The sequence below is a fragment of the Panthera uncia genome (assembly GCF_023721935.1).
Source record: "Panthera uncia isolate 11264 chromosome A1 unlocalized genomic scaffold, Puncia_PCG_1.0 HiC_scaffold_16, whole genome shotgun sequence".
Classification (NCBI taxonomy): domain Eukaryota; kingdom Metazoa; phylum Chordata; class Mammalia; order Carnivora; family Felidae; genus Panthera; species Panthera uncia.
In genome coordinates this window covers 69,994,093-70,012,427 of record NW_026057576.1, presented here as the reverse complement: position 1 = coordinate 70,012,427, position 18,335 = coordinate 69,994,093, and the positions used below count along the sequence as shown (strand labels likewise).

At 39.2% G+C, this 18,335-nt stretch overlaps 1 protein-coding gene across 3 annotated transcripts in view; it reads left to right on the top strand.

Annotated features, from left to right (window-relative positions):
* The window catches only part of FGF14 (fibroblast growth factor 14), a 607,406-nt gene that overhangs the window by 427,003 nt on the left and 162,068 nt on the right, over nucleotides 1-18,335 (top strand). Inside the window, exon 1 of one of the 3 annotated variants that reach the window (XM_049647178.1) lies at nucleotides 6,666-6,858. The exons of the other annotated variants lie outside the window; for them this stretch is intronic. Within the exon in view, the coding sequence (XP_049503135.1) occupies nucleotides 6,666-6,858 (193 nt within the window). Of the gene's footprint in view, nucleotides 1-6,665; nucleotides 6,859-18,335 lie in introns of those variants that run through there. 3 annotated transcript variants of the gene reach the window in all.

Below are 18,335 nucleotides of genomic sequence, written 5' to 3'. Positions count from 1 at the left end.
CTGAAATAAAAACAGGAGTGCATATATTTTTTCAAATTAGTGTGTTTGTCATTTGGGGTAACATAGCTGGATCTAGAGGGTAATATGCCAACTTAAATAAGTCAGTCAGAGAAAGACAAATACCATATGATTTCACTCATATGTGGAATTTAAGAAAAAAAAAAGAAAAAAGAAAGACACACACAAAAAAACAGACTCTTAAACATAGGGAACAAAATGGTGGCTGCCAGAAAGGAGGTGGGTGGAAGGATAAGTGAAATCGATGAAGGGGACGAAGAGTATACTTACTGTGATTTACAGAATTGTTAAATCACTGTATTGTACACATGAAAGATAATAAAACACTCTATGTTAATAATACTGGATTAAAAAAAAAGATCACTAGAACAGTTCTCTCCAGTTCAAGTAGAATCAGTCTCATATCTTTCAGTAAAGCACAAGGGTATCCCTGTTAGAATTCAGAATTCAAACTACATGTCATCATAGATTGAGTCTAAATCATCAAGCAAAAGCTCAAGTACTCACTGTGTATCCTTTTTATGGTGTTGAGATTATGTGTAATCCAGATAGAATTTTAGATACCTTGGTGCTTAAAGAGATCAAGTACCACGGAGTAATTCATCCCTGACAGCCTAGGATAAGCATGATTCCTATTCCTCTTATTTGGTAATGCCTATCTACGTATCCAACTCCTTAATTCTTTCAATAAACAGATATTTACTGAGTGCCTACGCTGGTACCATCTTAAGCGCTAGATAATGTGACAGTAGACAAAAGAAACAAAATATGTTCCCTCATATATTTCAAAGTAGCAAGACAGTCCAAATTAACGAGGAGATATATAGAATTTTAAGAAGGTGTAAATGCTGTGTAGGCCATAAAACGGAGAAAGGAAGAGATGGACTGTGTTATTTTACATAGATTTGTAAGAGAAGAGCTCACGTGAAAAGATACTATGTGAGCAAAGAATTGAGGGGGTTGAAAAAGTCAGATGGAAGAAAAAGTATAAAAGTCCTGCTATAGGATAGGAGCATGCCAGGTGGTGTGAGGAACAGGAACTGGTGAATGAAGAAAGTGAAGAAGACATTATGTCAGAGAACAAGTGAGGGCAGATGTGGAAACGAATCATATGGGATATTGTAGGCACCATGAGGTCTTTGGTTTCTGTTGAGGTGTAAGATTTTGAACAACGATGTGATAAAATCTTACTTATATTTTCAACACTTTGGCCACAGTGTTGAGGGCATATCAAAGAAGAGCAAAAGTGGATCCTAGGAGACCAGTTAGGTTGCTTTTATAATAATCCAAAAGATGATGGTGGTAGGTAGTAGTGGAGACAGTGGTAGGAAAGGAGAAGTGACGATATTTTGAATGTGTTTTGAAAATAGACTGAGTAGATTTTTCTGAGCAATTACATATGGCATATGAAAGAAAGAAATGATATTGGTATGATGCCAACATTTTTGACTTGTGGAACAAGAAGAATGGAGTTGTCATTCCACAGATAGGGAAGATGGGAGAAGAACACGTTTGAGAAGGAAGACTAAGAGTTTAATCTTGGCCTCATTAAGCATGAGATGCCTGTGAGACCTCTTATTAAAGATGGAAAAAGTGAAGAAGGGAGTGATGAAGAGTTTTTACCAATAGCTACTATATGTTGACTTTCCTGTGTGACAGGCACACTCTAAGTGTCTTACATAATGTTGCCATTGAATTCTCATAATAACCTTATTGTGTTATTATGACAGAAGAGGGAAGTGACACTTAGAGAGGCTTAAATGAGTTGCTCAAGGACACACAGTCAAGCCTATGATTGCCTTATTCCAACTGTGATTTTAGCAACTGTTTCATATTATATTCTAGGTAGAGGGAACAATGTATGCAATGTAGAGAGGTCAAAGGGAGCATGAGATCTTCAGGAGACCTCCAATCACAGGGAAGATATTTGAATAATTACCTTCTCATGAATGACTGCTTCATAATTCTTTACAGCTTTGGAATTGTGTTCTCATAGCCACACATTAATCTCTATGAGGACAGGAAATGATTTTATTATCAGTATTCATTGGGTGGGGAAACGGCTTTATAGGGCCAAGTTCACAAATTTAGTCAATTACACACTAAGATTTGAACTCACATTTCTCTCTCCAAAACATATATATATATATATATATATATATATATATACACACACAGTATATATATACATACAGTATATATATATATACACATACAGTATATATATGTATACACATACTATATATATATACATACAGTGTATATATATACATACACTGAATACTTTAAATCTTATTATGAACCCATTTAGGACATGAAGAAATACAATTGAAAATACATATAATTTTATATTGAAAAAAGCATGGAAATTGGAAAATAATTTACAAGATAGGAATGAGTGATCTGGAAAATAATAATGATAAAAAGAGCTATCATTTTTGAGCACCTTAACAGTGTCAGACACTGTACTAGGATCTTTACATTCATTTACTAACTTTGATCTCACAAGAGTTTAAAAGGAGATTCTATTATCATTTCAATTTTCGAGATGAAGAAACTGAGGCTGAGAGAGACTAAGGCAACATACTAGAGGTCATTATACAGCCGGGAAGTAGCAGAGTTAGGAAATGAACCAAGGCTGTGAAATCAGAGTTTAGACTCTTGACAGCCCGGTCAGAAGCCACTCTACCTAGAAGGTACTTTTGTTTGTTTTTACAAAGTCAAAGGTGAAATTAATAACTCCGGGGGGGGGGAGGGTGGTTCTCATGAATGAGAAATCATTTCCTGAATTAGAGCAAGATATGAATTTGTATTCACCCTCCCAGAAAGGGTTTTCACCCTAGCTTTGCACACACTTTTATCACAGCTTAAAACAGCAGATGGCTCTCTTGCGTTTTCTTTCCCTTACCTCCTTGATCTGTAAACAACTAAACAGCGTTTTGGGGAGGTAAAAGAAAAACACAGGAATTAAACTAAAGGACCTTGATTATCCCAATGTTGTCTCCACCCCAAGCTCCCTTAAAACAGGAAACCACACACACACACACACACACACACACACACACACACAAGGCTTGTGAAATTCAGTCTGCATAGACGCCCTGAGTCTGAGGAGCCTGCGGTCCCCCACGCTGTGCCAGGGCGGAAAGCATCAGGAAAGAAAGAGTATTTCTCGTTATCAAAGAGCTGAAAGGCTTGATGCTACGAGGAGTGTTATTAATGTTAGTGGAAGCTGTGAGGATTAATTTCCTTTCCACCTTGGGAAAAAAAAAAAAAAGGTGGAAAGCTGCTTTTAAGAGAGGAAGAGTATCAGAGACTCTCCTAGCCAGCCAGCGCTCCTCACTCAGGGGAACTTGCTTTTGCTAAGAGAGCTACCCCAGGGCCGGGTCAGGATCTCTGTCCGCGGTGCTGAATCGCAGCCTTATCCGGAGGGTACTGAACAGTGAAAGGAGGGGTCTGAAGGAGCCAAAAAACCGACCTCCCAATTAATTACCCAATCCAAAGAGCTGGGGAAAAGACTGCACTATAAGAAAATGCCTGGAAAGGAAATCATTAACACAGATATAATAAGAAGAAGCTTAATCTTAATCTGTCCAAATTAATATAGCAGACACATATGTCATAGGGTAAAAAAACCTTTCAAGGCAAACTAGATTATGTTGTACTAGATGTAAGAGGTCACTGTACTTAACGTTTTGCTTCTTTGAAAAACTCACCACTTGCTTTAGATAAATATGTTTATTTTAATTGTAAAGTCATTTGGAAATTCCAATCTATAACGCCTGAAATGTCCAAATGACCTTTCTTCAATAATGTAAGGCAGGAGTACCTACTCTTTATGTTCATTGGTATTTATTTCAGTGAATTTTTAAAAAGACACACTTAAATAGCCATTCTTTGCAGAATGACCCTTCCTTTTTTAGCAGGAACGTGGCAAAACAACATACATACACACTTAGTGAAAATATAAGAACGCAGACACTAAAACAGAAAACAAAGTGGTAGAGACAGAGCAAAATAGTTAAAACACCTCTTTACTTTTACTATCTCATGGGTTATTATGCTTTACAAATTTCTGGCAAAATTACTTCTGCTTAGTCCTTTTAATAATTGTGGTTGTTTTGTAACACAGCAAGGTTTTGAAAATGAGCTTACAGAGTACGTTCTTAAATGTTAAATATAGGGGCGCCTGGGTGCCTCAGTCGGTTAAGCGTCCGACTTCAGCTCAGGTCACAATCTCACGGTCCATGAGTTCGACCGTGAGTTCGAGCCCCGTGTCGGGCTCTGGGCTGATGGCTCAGAGCCTGGAGCCTGCTTCTGATTCTGTGTCTCCATCTCTCTCTGCCCCTCCCCCGTTCATGCTCTGTCTCTCTCTGTCTCAAAAATAAATAAACGTTAAAAAAAATAAAAAATAAATAAATAAAATATACATCATCCTAAAGCCAATGATAATTGCATTGGACCCAAATCTACACACTTCCTTTAAATTTTCTTCCACCAAAGAAACTTACTAGTTAATGTGGAGTAAATGCAATGAGTAACAGATGAGAACTAATTGCTTACATGGAGAGGTTGTGGATAAGTTCTATAGAGCAGAAGGTGTCTAGTCTGTAATCAACCCTCGGATGAGCTTCTCCCACTTGCCTGGTTGCAAGTCTTTGTGGGACTTAACTGCCTATTCTGAGACAAAGAGAACGTGTGTGTCGGTCCAGAACTGTTCCTAGGACTGCTTCCAGAGTGTGCCTCTCCTCTCTCCAGCTCTAAACAGTCACCACCGAAGTGATTGTTAAAAGTCTCTTGATTACCAGATGAATCTTCTTTCTTCCATCCTTCCTAACACTGGATTGTGAGAAGTCTAGTTTTTGCCTTTCTTTTCTTTACCTTCCCGTAATGACAAAGCCAAACAGCTTAAAGGGAAGAGGAAAAGGTACTAAACCACAGGAGCAAATTCTACACTTGGCTCTGTCACTCCGAGTGTATCCTAGAAACCACAGATCTGTATTCATCCAAGCATGAAGTGTTTCTCTCTCAACCTTCCTTCCTAGGGTGCCCTCCACTTGCTCCCTTCCTCTTGGACCTTTATATTTTCAGTTATCCAAGAGAGAACACTGCCAGGACACAGACAGGAAGTCAAGGGGAGGAGGCAGCAGCTGTTGTATTTGAATTTCAGACACAGTTCATATGGCTTCGCTCCCTGACAGAGCTTCTCTACCCGGGGACGCCAAAGACAACAGCTCAAATTGGAGTGTTCCTCAGTCTGGCTGCTTTTTGTTGTCCCTGGAATACTGTGACACCGTCCCCCACCCTTAATATTTCTGCGGTGACTTCTTCAGTGTGCTATCGGGCAATTATCCTCTCCAGCTGCTGCTTTGTAGCAGCTACAGCGGCTGGCATCTCTGAGTGCTAGAGAGCAAATTTGGGAAAGGGGTCTTTCCATACGTACAACCTTAGCATAGCTTCTCACCTTCCCCACCCCCCTCCTTTTTGCTCGGTGTTATGGTCTCAAAATGACAGCAAGAGGGAGAGTCCAGCAAGTTTGGGTAGACTGGATAAGGAGTGGAGGCGCCTCCCTCCTCGGGACACACTCTCCTCCCTGCTTCCTCCCCCTCCTTCCTGGGGTGGAGGGGTTTCGGCGCTGAAGGGATTAGCAGGGAGGGCGGAAACCACCTCGCCCTCCAACCGCAGCCCAGAGTTTCTGGGGACCAGGAGACACGTTAAGATTCAGAAGCCCTGGCCAAGCCGCGGAAGCCTCGGAAACCTGCGAGTTTCATCTAAGAAAAAGCGCACCGATATTCCTTCAACCCCACCTGCTCTGGCTCAGCCTCTTAGCACCCCACCCCCTGGAATCCATTTTAGCTTTCTATTATTATTATTATTATTATTATTATTATTATTTTAAATCATTACTATATATATATATATATATATATATTTTTTTTTTTTTTTTTCTTTCTTAAGAAAGACATAGGAGAGGAACGGGAGGGAGGTGTAGTGGGGTGGGAACGAAGCGCTTTGATTAGAGATCTCCGGGGAGAAGATTGCTCTCCCCAGATGCTGATTTCCAAAGCACTTGACAATCACCGGCAGAACCCGAGAGCGGGCGGCGGCGGCGGCACCGGCGGCACCGGCCGGGGGGCAGCGCAAGCCCGGCGCTGAGTCCTGCTTAGCCTGCCCTAGACGGACGCACGCGCCGAGACCCGGCCGGGACCTGCCCTCCATCCCGTGCCCTGGAAGAAGGCAGCGGGCTCTACCTCCAGCCCGGGAGGGGGGCGAGACAAGAAGGCAGTGCGAGTGGCAGTGGCGGCCCTCGAGAGGGCTCCGGCGGCGCGCGGTGAGAGGCGGTGCCCGCAGCCCCGGCCCCACTCCCGGCTCCGACGCGGCCGGGAGGCGGCCGACACGACCTCGGCTCCCGGGGCTCGCCCCGCCGCGTCCCGGGAGCACCTGCGCGCCCGGCCCGGCGCTCCGCGGAGAGGGCGATGGGTCCGAGTCGGGACTGAGCGCCCCTACCCCTCTCCCCAGCCCCTCGGGCCTCTTCCCCCCGCCTCGTCCAGGGCGAGCCGCCGTCTGCGCCGCCCTTTCCCTCTCCCGTGTCCCCAGCTCCCCTTCCCTCGGTCCCCTCCCTCCCCGAACCCATTCCCGGGGCCACCATGGCCGCGGCCATCGCCAGCGGCTTGATCCGCCAGAAGCGGCAGGCGCGGGAGCAGCACTGGGACCGGCCGTCTGCCAGCAGGAGGCGGAGCAGCCCCAGCAAGAACCGCGGGCTCTGCAACGGCAACCTGGTGGATATCTTCTCCAAAGTGCGCATCTTCGGCCTCAAGAAGCGCAGGTTGCGGCGCCAAGGTCTGTGTGGGTCACTGTTGGGAGGTGCGCCCCCGGATCTCTCCCATCTCCCCACCTGCCTGGGGCCTCTTCGGGCTTCCCCTTCCCTCCCTCCGTCTCTCAGTGCCCCACACCCCCTAAGTCCCCTTCCGAGCGCTCCGAGCGCCTTCCGCCTGCCCGTGGGAGCTGGGAACCTGCTCTCAGGCAACCTGTAGCCACTGAAAACCCCGCCAGGAGCCGGCAAGTTGGCCCGCTCTTCGCCGGCTGCCTCTTGCTCCCCGAGTCTCATGTGGGCTGGCTTCCAGGGAAAATCTTTCTACTCTGGGGGGTCTTGGCTTCCCCCGGGGATATAGCGTCTGAGTCTAGAATGCTAGGGAAAGATCTCCGCAGCACCTCGGGGTCTCGCTGGCTGCTTCCAGTCTGATCCGAGGGGTCATGAATTTGTGTGTCTGGCCTCACTTGGCCTCCCAGCTCTCCTGGAAACATCCTAGGGTCCCAGACCTTGGCGAAATGTGGCGATCTCCACCGCGCCCTCCGCAGGGGCCGGTGTCTGAGAAGTGAGTAGAGGGTGTGTGTGAACTAAGGGCTGGTTCAATTGAGATTTACCCAAACGCTGCTAAGCGGGCAGCACTGAGCGCGCTGAAGCCTGAGGTCACATCTTGGGATGCGGAGAGGGGCGCAGCGTGAGGAAGAATGAGCCCGAATTGGGGAGGGGGGTTGGCGAGGTACACACATCCCTAACATGCTTCAGTTTAAATTCAAGGACTCACGAATTACATGAGGCAAAACAAGCAGTTACTACATACAGATGACTAGAATAGTTGCCTTACTATACATCTTTTTTTTTTTTTTTTTTTTTTTTTTTCGAGAAACAACTAGTGCCCAGCATGACCTGCTTTTGCTGCTGTAAAATGTCAGGGTCTGAGAAGGCAACTTAGGAGCCGGAACCCCGAGGCTTTTGTTCATCTCTGCTTGCTTCCACATCCAGTTGCTAAGGGCGATTGTTTTGAGACTATGTGGGGTGTTCTGTGGGAGAAATGGGGCTTGCTTGCTTTTCATAACTAAGGGGGCTTGGCAGGAAACATCGAAGAATATATTTACATTAATAGGAGTATATGTTTGCCCAGCACGTTATATTCTTGGTGCCCAGCTGTATTTGTTTTAAATACCCTGTGGTTTCAAACACAGGGGACAGAAGCATATGTTTTACATGTGTATCCATGTGAGTGTGTGTGTGCTACACATTTGCAAATTTATGACCAAAAGTTTTAATGCTTGTTTGTTTTTCTTTCTTTCTTTCTTTTTTTTTTTTTTAAGGCCATAGCTATATGGTTTTAAAGGACAAGAGCTTATCATGACATTGGAAATTGGAGATTATTTGCTCTTAGAATCAAACTTAAAAGGCAAACATTGGAGGAAAATTAGAATGGCAGTTCTAAGGGAGATAAAATTATACAGATATAATACCTAATTGCATAAATATAATATGACTTAATGAAGTATTTGGGGACAATATTTTCAAATGAGTGTAAAAGCTATTAAGAAAAATGGGTTTTAATTTTCCACTTTAGCCTAGAGCCTTATCCAGCAAACCTTTGTATTATAAGAGCAACTCAGTTGTTCTAAACATTGTTGATCCATGAAGGGTCACATTATCATGACTTAGAGTGTTTGCTTTGCCCCCCTTTTTAAATCAGATTATGTTTTAGAACACAGTTTTCACCAGGTAGAGCTCCAAATATGCCATCTACTTGAAGTAAATAAACCTATTCTCTTCTAAATAAGATTACTCTGATATAAACAATGATTAAAACTTACTGTGTCTTCTTTAAATATGCAACCAGCAGATAATTTTATAAATATGGGCAATACATGTTTTGTCATAGTAATGAAGGAGGGTGTGCTTTACGCTTCTGTATTATAAGATGGGGATATACTTTTTTCCAGGTATGGGAAGATATCTGAGTTTCCTAATGGTCTGTTATACCATTTCAACCCTGACTGCTCTCTTGGTATTCATGAGTTCAAAATGATATGCGTGCATCAATGATCTGTAAGAAAAACATATTTGAGGTCACTTTTGCTTCTTATTTTCCATGGGAAAATGGAACAGAAAATAGGATAAAAAGAAATGTGATCAAGACCTTTCCTTTTATTCTCTTTATATTTCTCATATATAAAGAAATATATTCTCTTGTGAAGAAAAATATAGATATATCCCTGGAACATCAAACATTAATTTGTTATTACTAATTTAAGCAAAATCAATATTAAAACTTTATATTATATAAATTATATATTGATATATAATTATATGATTTTATATTACATATAACCATAACTATATATGTGTATGTGTGTGTGTGTGTATATATATATATATATATATATATATATATATATATTTGTTTCATTATTTAATTAAATGATCTTTAAGAAAATATTTTTAAGCAAAGTTACCTTTACCTCCAAACTCACTCTTTGAGTAAGAATTGCCCTCAGGAAATTTTAAAAATCTGATTTGTTCATTTAAAGATACCACTTTTAGGTACAACAATTTCATATATCTTCATACTGAAATGTCATTAATCTGACAAAGAGTTATTGAATCTTCTTAATATGTCAGGTTCTGTTCTAGGTGTTCTGTATAGAGCAGTGAGTAGAACAAATTAAGTCCCTTCCATCAGGAAGGTTACAAATATGGGGTAGAAAGTCATTGCATATGGAAAGGAACAAATTAATAAGAAATTAGGAAACTGAATGTCCTATAAAGAACAAAGAGGGCTGAGGTGGAGGCTTCAGGGGCAAGGGAGGTGGAGAGAAACTTGATTAGATCAAGTATGCAGGGTGGGCCACACTGAGAACTCCAGGTTGAGAGCTGACATCTGAGAAGAACAATGGAAGCCACTGAGTTGGGGCTTCGAGAGAAGCAGAGGAGGTATAGACACTAAGTACACTGTCATCTTGTATTGTAGGCCATTTTGGCTGAAGTTTACATTTCGACAGGTAAATTCAAATACATTTGACATGTTGGCAAACAGAATAAAAAATTGCTCCACATTTTGTGTTTTGAGAAGAGTAATAGACATATATGTCTTAAACGTAGGGCCTTTTTTCCCTTTTCATGCTTTTTAAATTAGGAATTTATTTAATATAATGATATGGCTTATATTTACTTATGTGTTTTTATTTTAGCTCTATCCCCCACTCTGATCATCTCCCCCCCCCCCCCCCCCCCCCCCCCCCCATGGAAGGGTCATTTTTGTACCAATTGAGTACCTGTTGTACCATTTTGTCCTCTTGTAAAGGACAGGAATTTACAAGATGGCTTTGGTGATTGTGTGGGAACCCTGAGTACCCCACCTTTCCAAATTTATCTCTCTACCTTCCTTACCTCCATAGACTCCAAACACCTTTCAAAGTTCCCAAAATTAGCCACATGCTTTCAAATCCCTGTTCTTTTGTTTGTGCTTTACTCTGTGTATAGAACCTTCTGTCTTCTATTTTCACCTGTTGAAATTGTCTCCATTTCTTAAAGCTTAGAGAAAATGCCATCACCTCTAAGAAGTCTTCCCTCATTGTGGTGAAGTAAGAATACTCCTCTCGTGGCATTTTATACCTCACTGCCATTGTTTATGCCTGAAAATAATTAATTCTGCCACATCCCAAGATGTGATTGATTGTCATTCAGAGCAAAGTCTGTGTTTTCTGCACTTTCATAGACTCTCAAATCTTGATCGAGTGTCTGCCATGTCCTAGGTACTTGGCATTGCCCTTGAATTGAAGTGAAATAAGGAAGGTACCAGATCCAAAGATAAAAGAATGTCACTGAACCACAGTGCTCTAAATAGACCATTTTAAAAGTATATATTTTCAAGTTTTTATATCTTTTTCACTTTCTCTCTCCCTCTCTTCTCTCTCTCTCTCTCTCTCTCTCTCTATATATATATATATATATACATACATGTATATATGTATATACACGTATACACACACACACACACACACACAACTTATCTCCTTTTTTAAGGGACTAGGGTGATTACATATTTGTGAGTTATTCTCAAAAATCCAAGAATATGACCAACCTCACTTTAAGGCTTAACTAATTTATGAAAATAGATATTTATGGTATCTATTAATTTAGCTAAAGAAAGAAGAGGACACAAGGAAACCAATAATTTGTAAATAGTTTTGTTTAGAATCTTAACTTTTTTTTATTGAAAGTGAAAATTCAAATAGAAACTACAAGCAATGATATATAATGAACACTTTATCCTAAAAGTTCTATATTTTTGTTTTTAATTTTTAAACCAAAACAAAAAACTTGATTCTTGTAAGGCAATACCCTTTCAAATTTTTTAGTGTGGCTAATACAATTGTTTCTTGAAATCTACTTTTTTTTTGGCTACCGTCATAGGAGCCATGGTATCATGTGTCATGTATGGTTTAATCAGTAGTTGTGTGGGTTTCTTACAAACACATTTTACCTAAAATAAATTACAGGATGTCTTAAGAAACAAGGAGTGAAAAGGAGCTACTTAAAATTTGTTTTCAAGTTATTGTAATGTAAAAAGCAGAAATATTTGTACACCTACATCAACAAACCTGCTTTGCTCTAGTGGGATAGTGAAACCCATCAGTTATAAAAGTGGTCTTCTTACCAAATGTTATGTAAGGGAAGGTGTGACCACCTTCTCAGGAAATAGTCAATAGCAAAGAGTAATCAATCAAAAGACCATTGTTCTTTGTGCTACTGCTTCAGAGCCATTACCCCGTGAAAGTACAGACCACATGCTTACGTCGGCTGTTTAGGTCAAAATAAAACAAGAGAATATTTTCCCCCCTACGTATCATCCTTCTTTTCTTTGGGAAGTGTATTTTTTTAGTTTTCTAAGGCCATGTACATGGGAGTCTTCCTACTTGTCTTTTGATAATACCTGTTGCTAACTTGTTGACAATCAGAATTTTATTATTTGTTAGCTGCATTAAGGTAAGACAAAATCATAGTTTTTTTTCTAAATTGAGACGTCTAATTTTTTAACAAGGATATTTTGTCAAATGTAGAGTTTTCCCTACATTTCCTAAATGAGAGATCTTTGGGAATATTGCTGAATTGATAAACAAAACAATGTTTGAGATTTTTTAAAAAGTTGACCTTGCTTGCTTATGCATTTCTTCTTAATTGTTGTAATTTCAACCTTGCACATTTTCACTAGGTGTCTGAAAATGGTCAATACCATAGTGGTGCAATAAATTAAGAAATGATGCAGTGAGTGAAGTGTAAGATAGCATAGTAACTTAGGTAAGATGTGAGTAAGTTTAGGTAAGATGATTTGCTTTGGGTTGAGTTAGAGTCATAGATTGAGTTTACATGTATTGAGAAAATAATACTGTTTAGTAGTGAAGAAATCCTTTGACATTTTGTAATAAAAGATTTCAGGAGCACCAGTCCCCCTAAATTCCCCACCAGGTTACCATTATTAATTACCGGTTTCACTTTACATTTCAAATTACTAGAATTATTAGTGTAGTTCTACGTTTAGCCCACAAATTTTATTATTTTCATAATAATTTTAATCTATATAATGTTACCATAAGAAAATTGTTTTCAGGTAGACATGAACCTCTCCTCCCCTCTCTTCAGTGTAAAATGATGTCTTTTAGATTTTATTTGCTTAGCTTCAAACTAATGGCAGGAATTCAAGGGAAAAGGTAGACGACATTTTTCAGTCTGATTAATCTATTTAGTTTTGTGAATCTAGGTTTCTTTCTAGGTATATTTTGTATTAATTTCTCCCCCAATAGTGAGAAACTTTAGCCAAAACAGACTATGATATTTCAATAACAAAAATTTGTATATGATGTTTTAAATGTTGTCACTAGCATTCAAGTGGAAAAACACAAAAACAAAAGCATAATGGTAAACTCAAACATATAAAAGACAATTTTAGCAAGATTGATGCAATTTAAAGTCAATCACAGTGTGTTAGCATGACTAGAAACAACTAATTTAGAAATTTTACCTATAAAGATTCCAATGTTCATTTTAAGAAACTCAGATTATGTGGCTATGTTACTATTTAATGTTTACTGGAAGGATAGCAGTAGGGAGTGGTAGTAGGAATCTAGACACCTTATAAAAACATTTTATGATAGTTATTACTTTGTCATTCAGACAAAAGACTCTTTTCATAAAGCTGTATTGTGTGAAATATTTTTGTGTGTGTGGAATATGTGTTTCAACCTTCACTCTCATGGTTCCTGGCTATCAGGTTTAACGGGGACCCTTATGGTATGACAGGATCATATGTATGATGGGGTATAGCCACTTAAAAGTCAGTGTCTTACCAGTGCCTGGCATATAAATAACATTGCACAAGAATTCATTAAATGAATGAAAAATTGTATTATTTCTCAGGATATACATGTAACATAGAGTGACTGTTGAAATCACTGCCCACATAGCAATGGTTATCATTGACTGGACATTTATTAATACATTTATCACCTGCCTGTATGGCACTCTGTGTCAGGCACTCTCACACTGAGTACTATCTCATCCTTATAACAAATCTATATGGTAGGTACATTACATTATCTATCCATTGATACCCTAAATTACCTATTAATGGATGAAACACTAATACTATCTACCCATCCATTTTATAAATAAGGAATCTGAAACAAACAAAAAATGTTTGAGTAAATTGCCCAAGTTCATATATCTTCAAAGAGTGGAGCTGAGATTGAAACCCAGGTTGCCAGGCTGACACCAGAGTCTCTGCTCCTAACAAATCCCAGTTCTCAATTGTCACATATTTTATTTCTTATCCCAATTAGGTGAGATACTTCACCATTTTGCAGCACAAAGGAAACTGAGGCTCAAGGAATTTACATTTTGCCAAAAGACTTAACACCGAGCAAATAACACAAACAGATTTCAAAAACAAATCTGCCTGTCCCTAAATCCTCTATTCTCCCCCTACTTTACCCTTCCCATTCTTCATAATGTTGTGAACTCATAATTAATGAAAGACACCTAACTTTAAGGCATGTAGTAGACATTCAATATATATATCTGTTGAGTGGATTCAAGGGATAGTGTATCATTAACTTTTTAAAATTGAGGGTGTAAGAAAGCTTGCCTGGACGTGGAGACATTTGTGGGTTTTGGCAATTTTGCCATGATATTTTTCACATAGGGATGTAGCTTTCATTTCCCAACAAGTGTTTGCATGAGACACTCGTTGATGTCTCCTTGGTGAATTATAACATTGACCTGAAACTCTGAAAAGGATTAATTTGGAGTGCTTTCATTAGCATATAATGAATTTCATGTTAAGTCTTTCATTATTTTTTTATTAATTTTCCTAGATTATATATTTTAGACATTTCTCATTTCTAATGAGATGTTTATTGGTTACATTCCTTATTGGCCTCATTGTACATGATAAACTAAAGCAAACCACTAGGGTTACAGAGTCACAAATTAATCATGAAAATTTCAGACTGTTAGAAACCTAGATACTGTGTGTTGTATGCTGCTTTTGAATTAACACAATGGTTCATATGTATTTTCTAATGAGTTCTCAGATTTTGTTCTTAATACTGATGCCAGAAGAACATAAGGTAGTCAAGTCTAATTTGTGTGTAAATTGTATTATTCGCTTTATAAAAATTGTATTATTCGCTTTATAAAAATTGCACGTGGGTGAATATTTATCTCTGAAACAAACTTACAAATCTAGTCATATGTTATTTGGATATTTTATTGACTTACATGGCTTTTATTTTCTTGTTTACCTTACTTACATGGTGAAACGAATTGGTTAATCCAACTGTCAACCTACTTTGTGTCTGCACATACACAGATGGTTTCGGCTGAAGAGAAAACATGCATACACATGGGTTGTTCCCACTTTAAGTTCGTAGTCAATTACATCAAGTGGGCCCTTGGGACATTTAACAAAAAATCACTTTCTACTTAACCAGATGATTTTCATACCTTCTCTCTTCCCTGTCTCTTGTACTTCCTCCCCCATACCCCTCTCAACTATGCTCTTAGTTCTCTGAGCATATTTCTATAGTTCTCTGAGAAAATAGAAATAATGAAAAATAAATTTTCACACACTTCACTACTGCCTATCTGCGTATCTAACCATTTACTCCTTTTTCTTCCTGAACTTGGGGATGAACTCTTAATACTCCTATTTAAAATTAAGACCTCATCAAATTGAGGGATAGATCCTTTCTCCTTCTCAGGGACACCAGTGCAATAGTGCCCCTCTCTCTTCTGCATCATATAATCTTCATATCTTACAATATAATTCTCATCAAAATATAAATATGCTGTGACATATCCCACCTTAAAAAGTAATCTCCTCATGATTATTCATTCTTCTCTAGCTATTAAACCAATTATCTTTTGTCAGCAAAACTCCTTGAAAAATAGATCTCCAAGTTCTCTTCTCCTGTTCTCTCTTGAACCCTTTCTAAATCAGGTTTTTGCTCCCACCGATAAGCTGTTCTTCTTAAGGTCTCCAACAACCTACAAGTGGTCAGACCCAAGGGTTTAATCTTTTAGCCCTTAATCCTATTTGTACAGCACTTGAAATTCAACTTTTCATAATAAACTTGTAGTTTTTACTACAATTAGGTAAAGTCAGCATCAAAATACTTTTAACATATCATTTACCCCATGAAAACCATTCGTGCTGATCATCTCTTCCCAGTTATGATAGGTCTGTATTTACAATTATGGTAACATGTTAACTATTGCGATCATACAACATGACACCCTGCCAAACCCTATTAGTACTCAGTTGGCACTCAGGTACATTCATTAGAAGGCAATGCTTAATGTTTCCTTACTTGGGAAGAACATTATTTTCATCACATATATTTGTATTGGGCCCGAGCGACCTGTCTTCATAAAACAGAGAATTTGAATCGTCTAAGAATTAGTCTTTCCTTTTTTGTCTTTGCGTTCAAATATAATAGATTTGTGATTAAGTAACCACTGTTTTACAAAATCTTGAATTACTAGCATAGCCAGTAGTGATTGGAAAATTAAAATATTTGGTTAATTTGCTTAATGATAAACATCACTCATATTCAAGCATTATACAGAAGGAAATAGTTATAAATGTAAGAAGGGCCATTTAACAGTTCATTTTCTGTATATGAAATGCTTTCACTGATATAGTCAGTTTTAAGTAATGTTAATGGGTTCTCTTACGTATCTACCTATTGTATGTAGATACACAGTTATGTGATCTGGTGACAAAGTTAACGTTACTTTGTTACATTTGCATTTTTGATTAAAAAAATCCCCTGTTGGAATGACAAACAGCTTTTGAGATAGGAGAAGTGCAAAGTGCTGGCAATTAGAATCAGGGAGTAAATTCATAGAGTTCTATTATTTCCTCTTGTTAGATTATCCAAGGCAAGATGTACAACCGAGTTCAGTAACTACAACGTGAACACAGTGTCTTTTCTCAGGAAACTCTTGAATGTCTGATGGGCAATTGTTCATTTTCTTCAGAATCCAATGATTTTCTCCTTTTTGAAAACATCTTTAAAATAGTCAGAATTTCATCGCTTGATGTCTTTTTATTCCTTCACATGCCTCATTTTATCTCTTTAAATTTATGTAAATAATTTCTTCCTAGCCCTAGCTACATTATGCCCTTTAAATATTTGTTCATGGCTTTTTATCCTCCTTACCATTTGGCCAACTTACAATTGTTTAACTCTATTAATCTCTCTGCATAAGTAAATGCCACGAGCACCTTAATCATTTCTGTGGCTTACATTGTTCAATAATTACCTCATCCTTATGCCAGCAAATGACATGGAAGCTGTTTTCATGAAGAGAATTTCATGCTGAGGCCAGCCTTGGTGCGGAGAAGATGGCATCTTCCATTTCCCTTCTCTCTGGGGCTGGGTTCTGCCTTGAATGGAGGGATGAGGAAATTGGACAAGTCTACACAAGACAGAAGTATTTGTCTTGGCTTCATGCCTGACCAATTAAAGGAAAAAGCAGGGAAAGTAATCAAACATCTTTACTGCATCTGCTAGGATTAGAAGCATTATATCCCACATCTCTTACTTCTCCCAGTGATAGGAAATAGGTGGTATTATTTTCATTTTCGTGGATGAGAGGAAATGAAGTAATTTTTCCAGAGACTTGTATTTGGCAGAAGCAGTATTTGAATGCAGTTCAGGTCTAACTGATATAGGGTGTATGTTTTTAGAATTGACCCAGCGGATCTTAGATGATAATAGTTTTCAGCATTATATCCCAGTGTCTTCCTAGATTTATCCCCCGGATGGGCTAGAATGTCAACCACAAGGTTTTCCTCTGTTCGTTCTTACAGGTTCCAGATGGGGGAACATGGGTGCTCCAGTGGCTGCCAGGGCCAGTGTTGTCACACCCATGATAACCACCTCCCACAGAAGTGTGTCTTTGGCTCTGCCTCTACTTTCCATTTCCATATGATGCTTGGGACACCAGGTCAACACATTGTAGAGAACAGCAGAGCTCAGACACATTCATTCCGTAGTCTGTAGTCTCTTAGATTTTCTTTTTGGAATGAGCCACCACAGACTGCGTGGCAATGCTGAAGTTTTCCTATAAGGTTTGGAATATTTTATGTTTGTCAATTTTGATATTCTTCATCCCCAGGCCTTTGCATTTTGGAAAATTGTGAAAGTAATAAAAGCTGCTGAAGTTTCGAGAATATGGAATTAATAAGCAAAGTTTTCCTCTTTCTCTGCTACTGCTGCTGAGCTAACACAATTTTTAATCATTAGAAATGTCCCTGGTATCCAAATGCTCCCATGACTGTTTTCATTTTACTTTCCGGATGCTTTATTGTTGTGTGGTCAAGTGAAACAGACTCATGGTACAATATTAAGCACTTTTTTGCAAGGTCTATGCCACTAAATCAGCCTAAAGGTAAAATTTTCATGTCTGTGTGGGTTTTTCTTTTGCCCCATGACAGTAGCAAGAGATTACTTTAGCACCATCTCCCTACATTCTTAGTTTAGAGCATAAATATTCCTATTTGTTCACTTTTTGAAAAAGGAAACACAGCACTTTGTGACATCACAGCTGTTTAACATGAACTGAAATGTTATCGTTCTTGTCTGGCTTCATCCTGTTTGTTCTTCCTCGTTTTCTCCCCCTACACGATGCCTGTCATTATCTTCTGAGGTAGGCTCGTTGATTTTTTTCTTAAAAAGTGAATGCAACGAAATATACCCCAATCTCACCTGCACTGCCTCTAGCCACTATTATTTCCCTCGATCCCTGTACAGCCCAGCCCTCCCTACACACAGTGGCTCTGTGATGCCCTGGTCTTAATGGGAAGAGGGTGGACTCTGGCACCAGACAGAAGGCCTCCCTCTGCCTTCTACTGGCTGAGCAACTCAGAGGAGTCTGTGAATGTACAGGGACTTCTATGCAACCAGCAGCTCAGACAAGATGATTT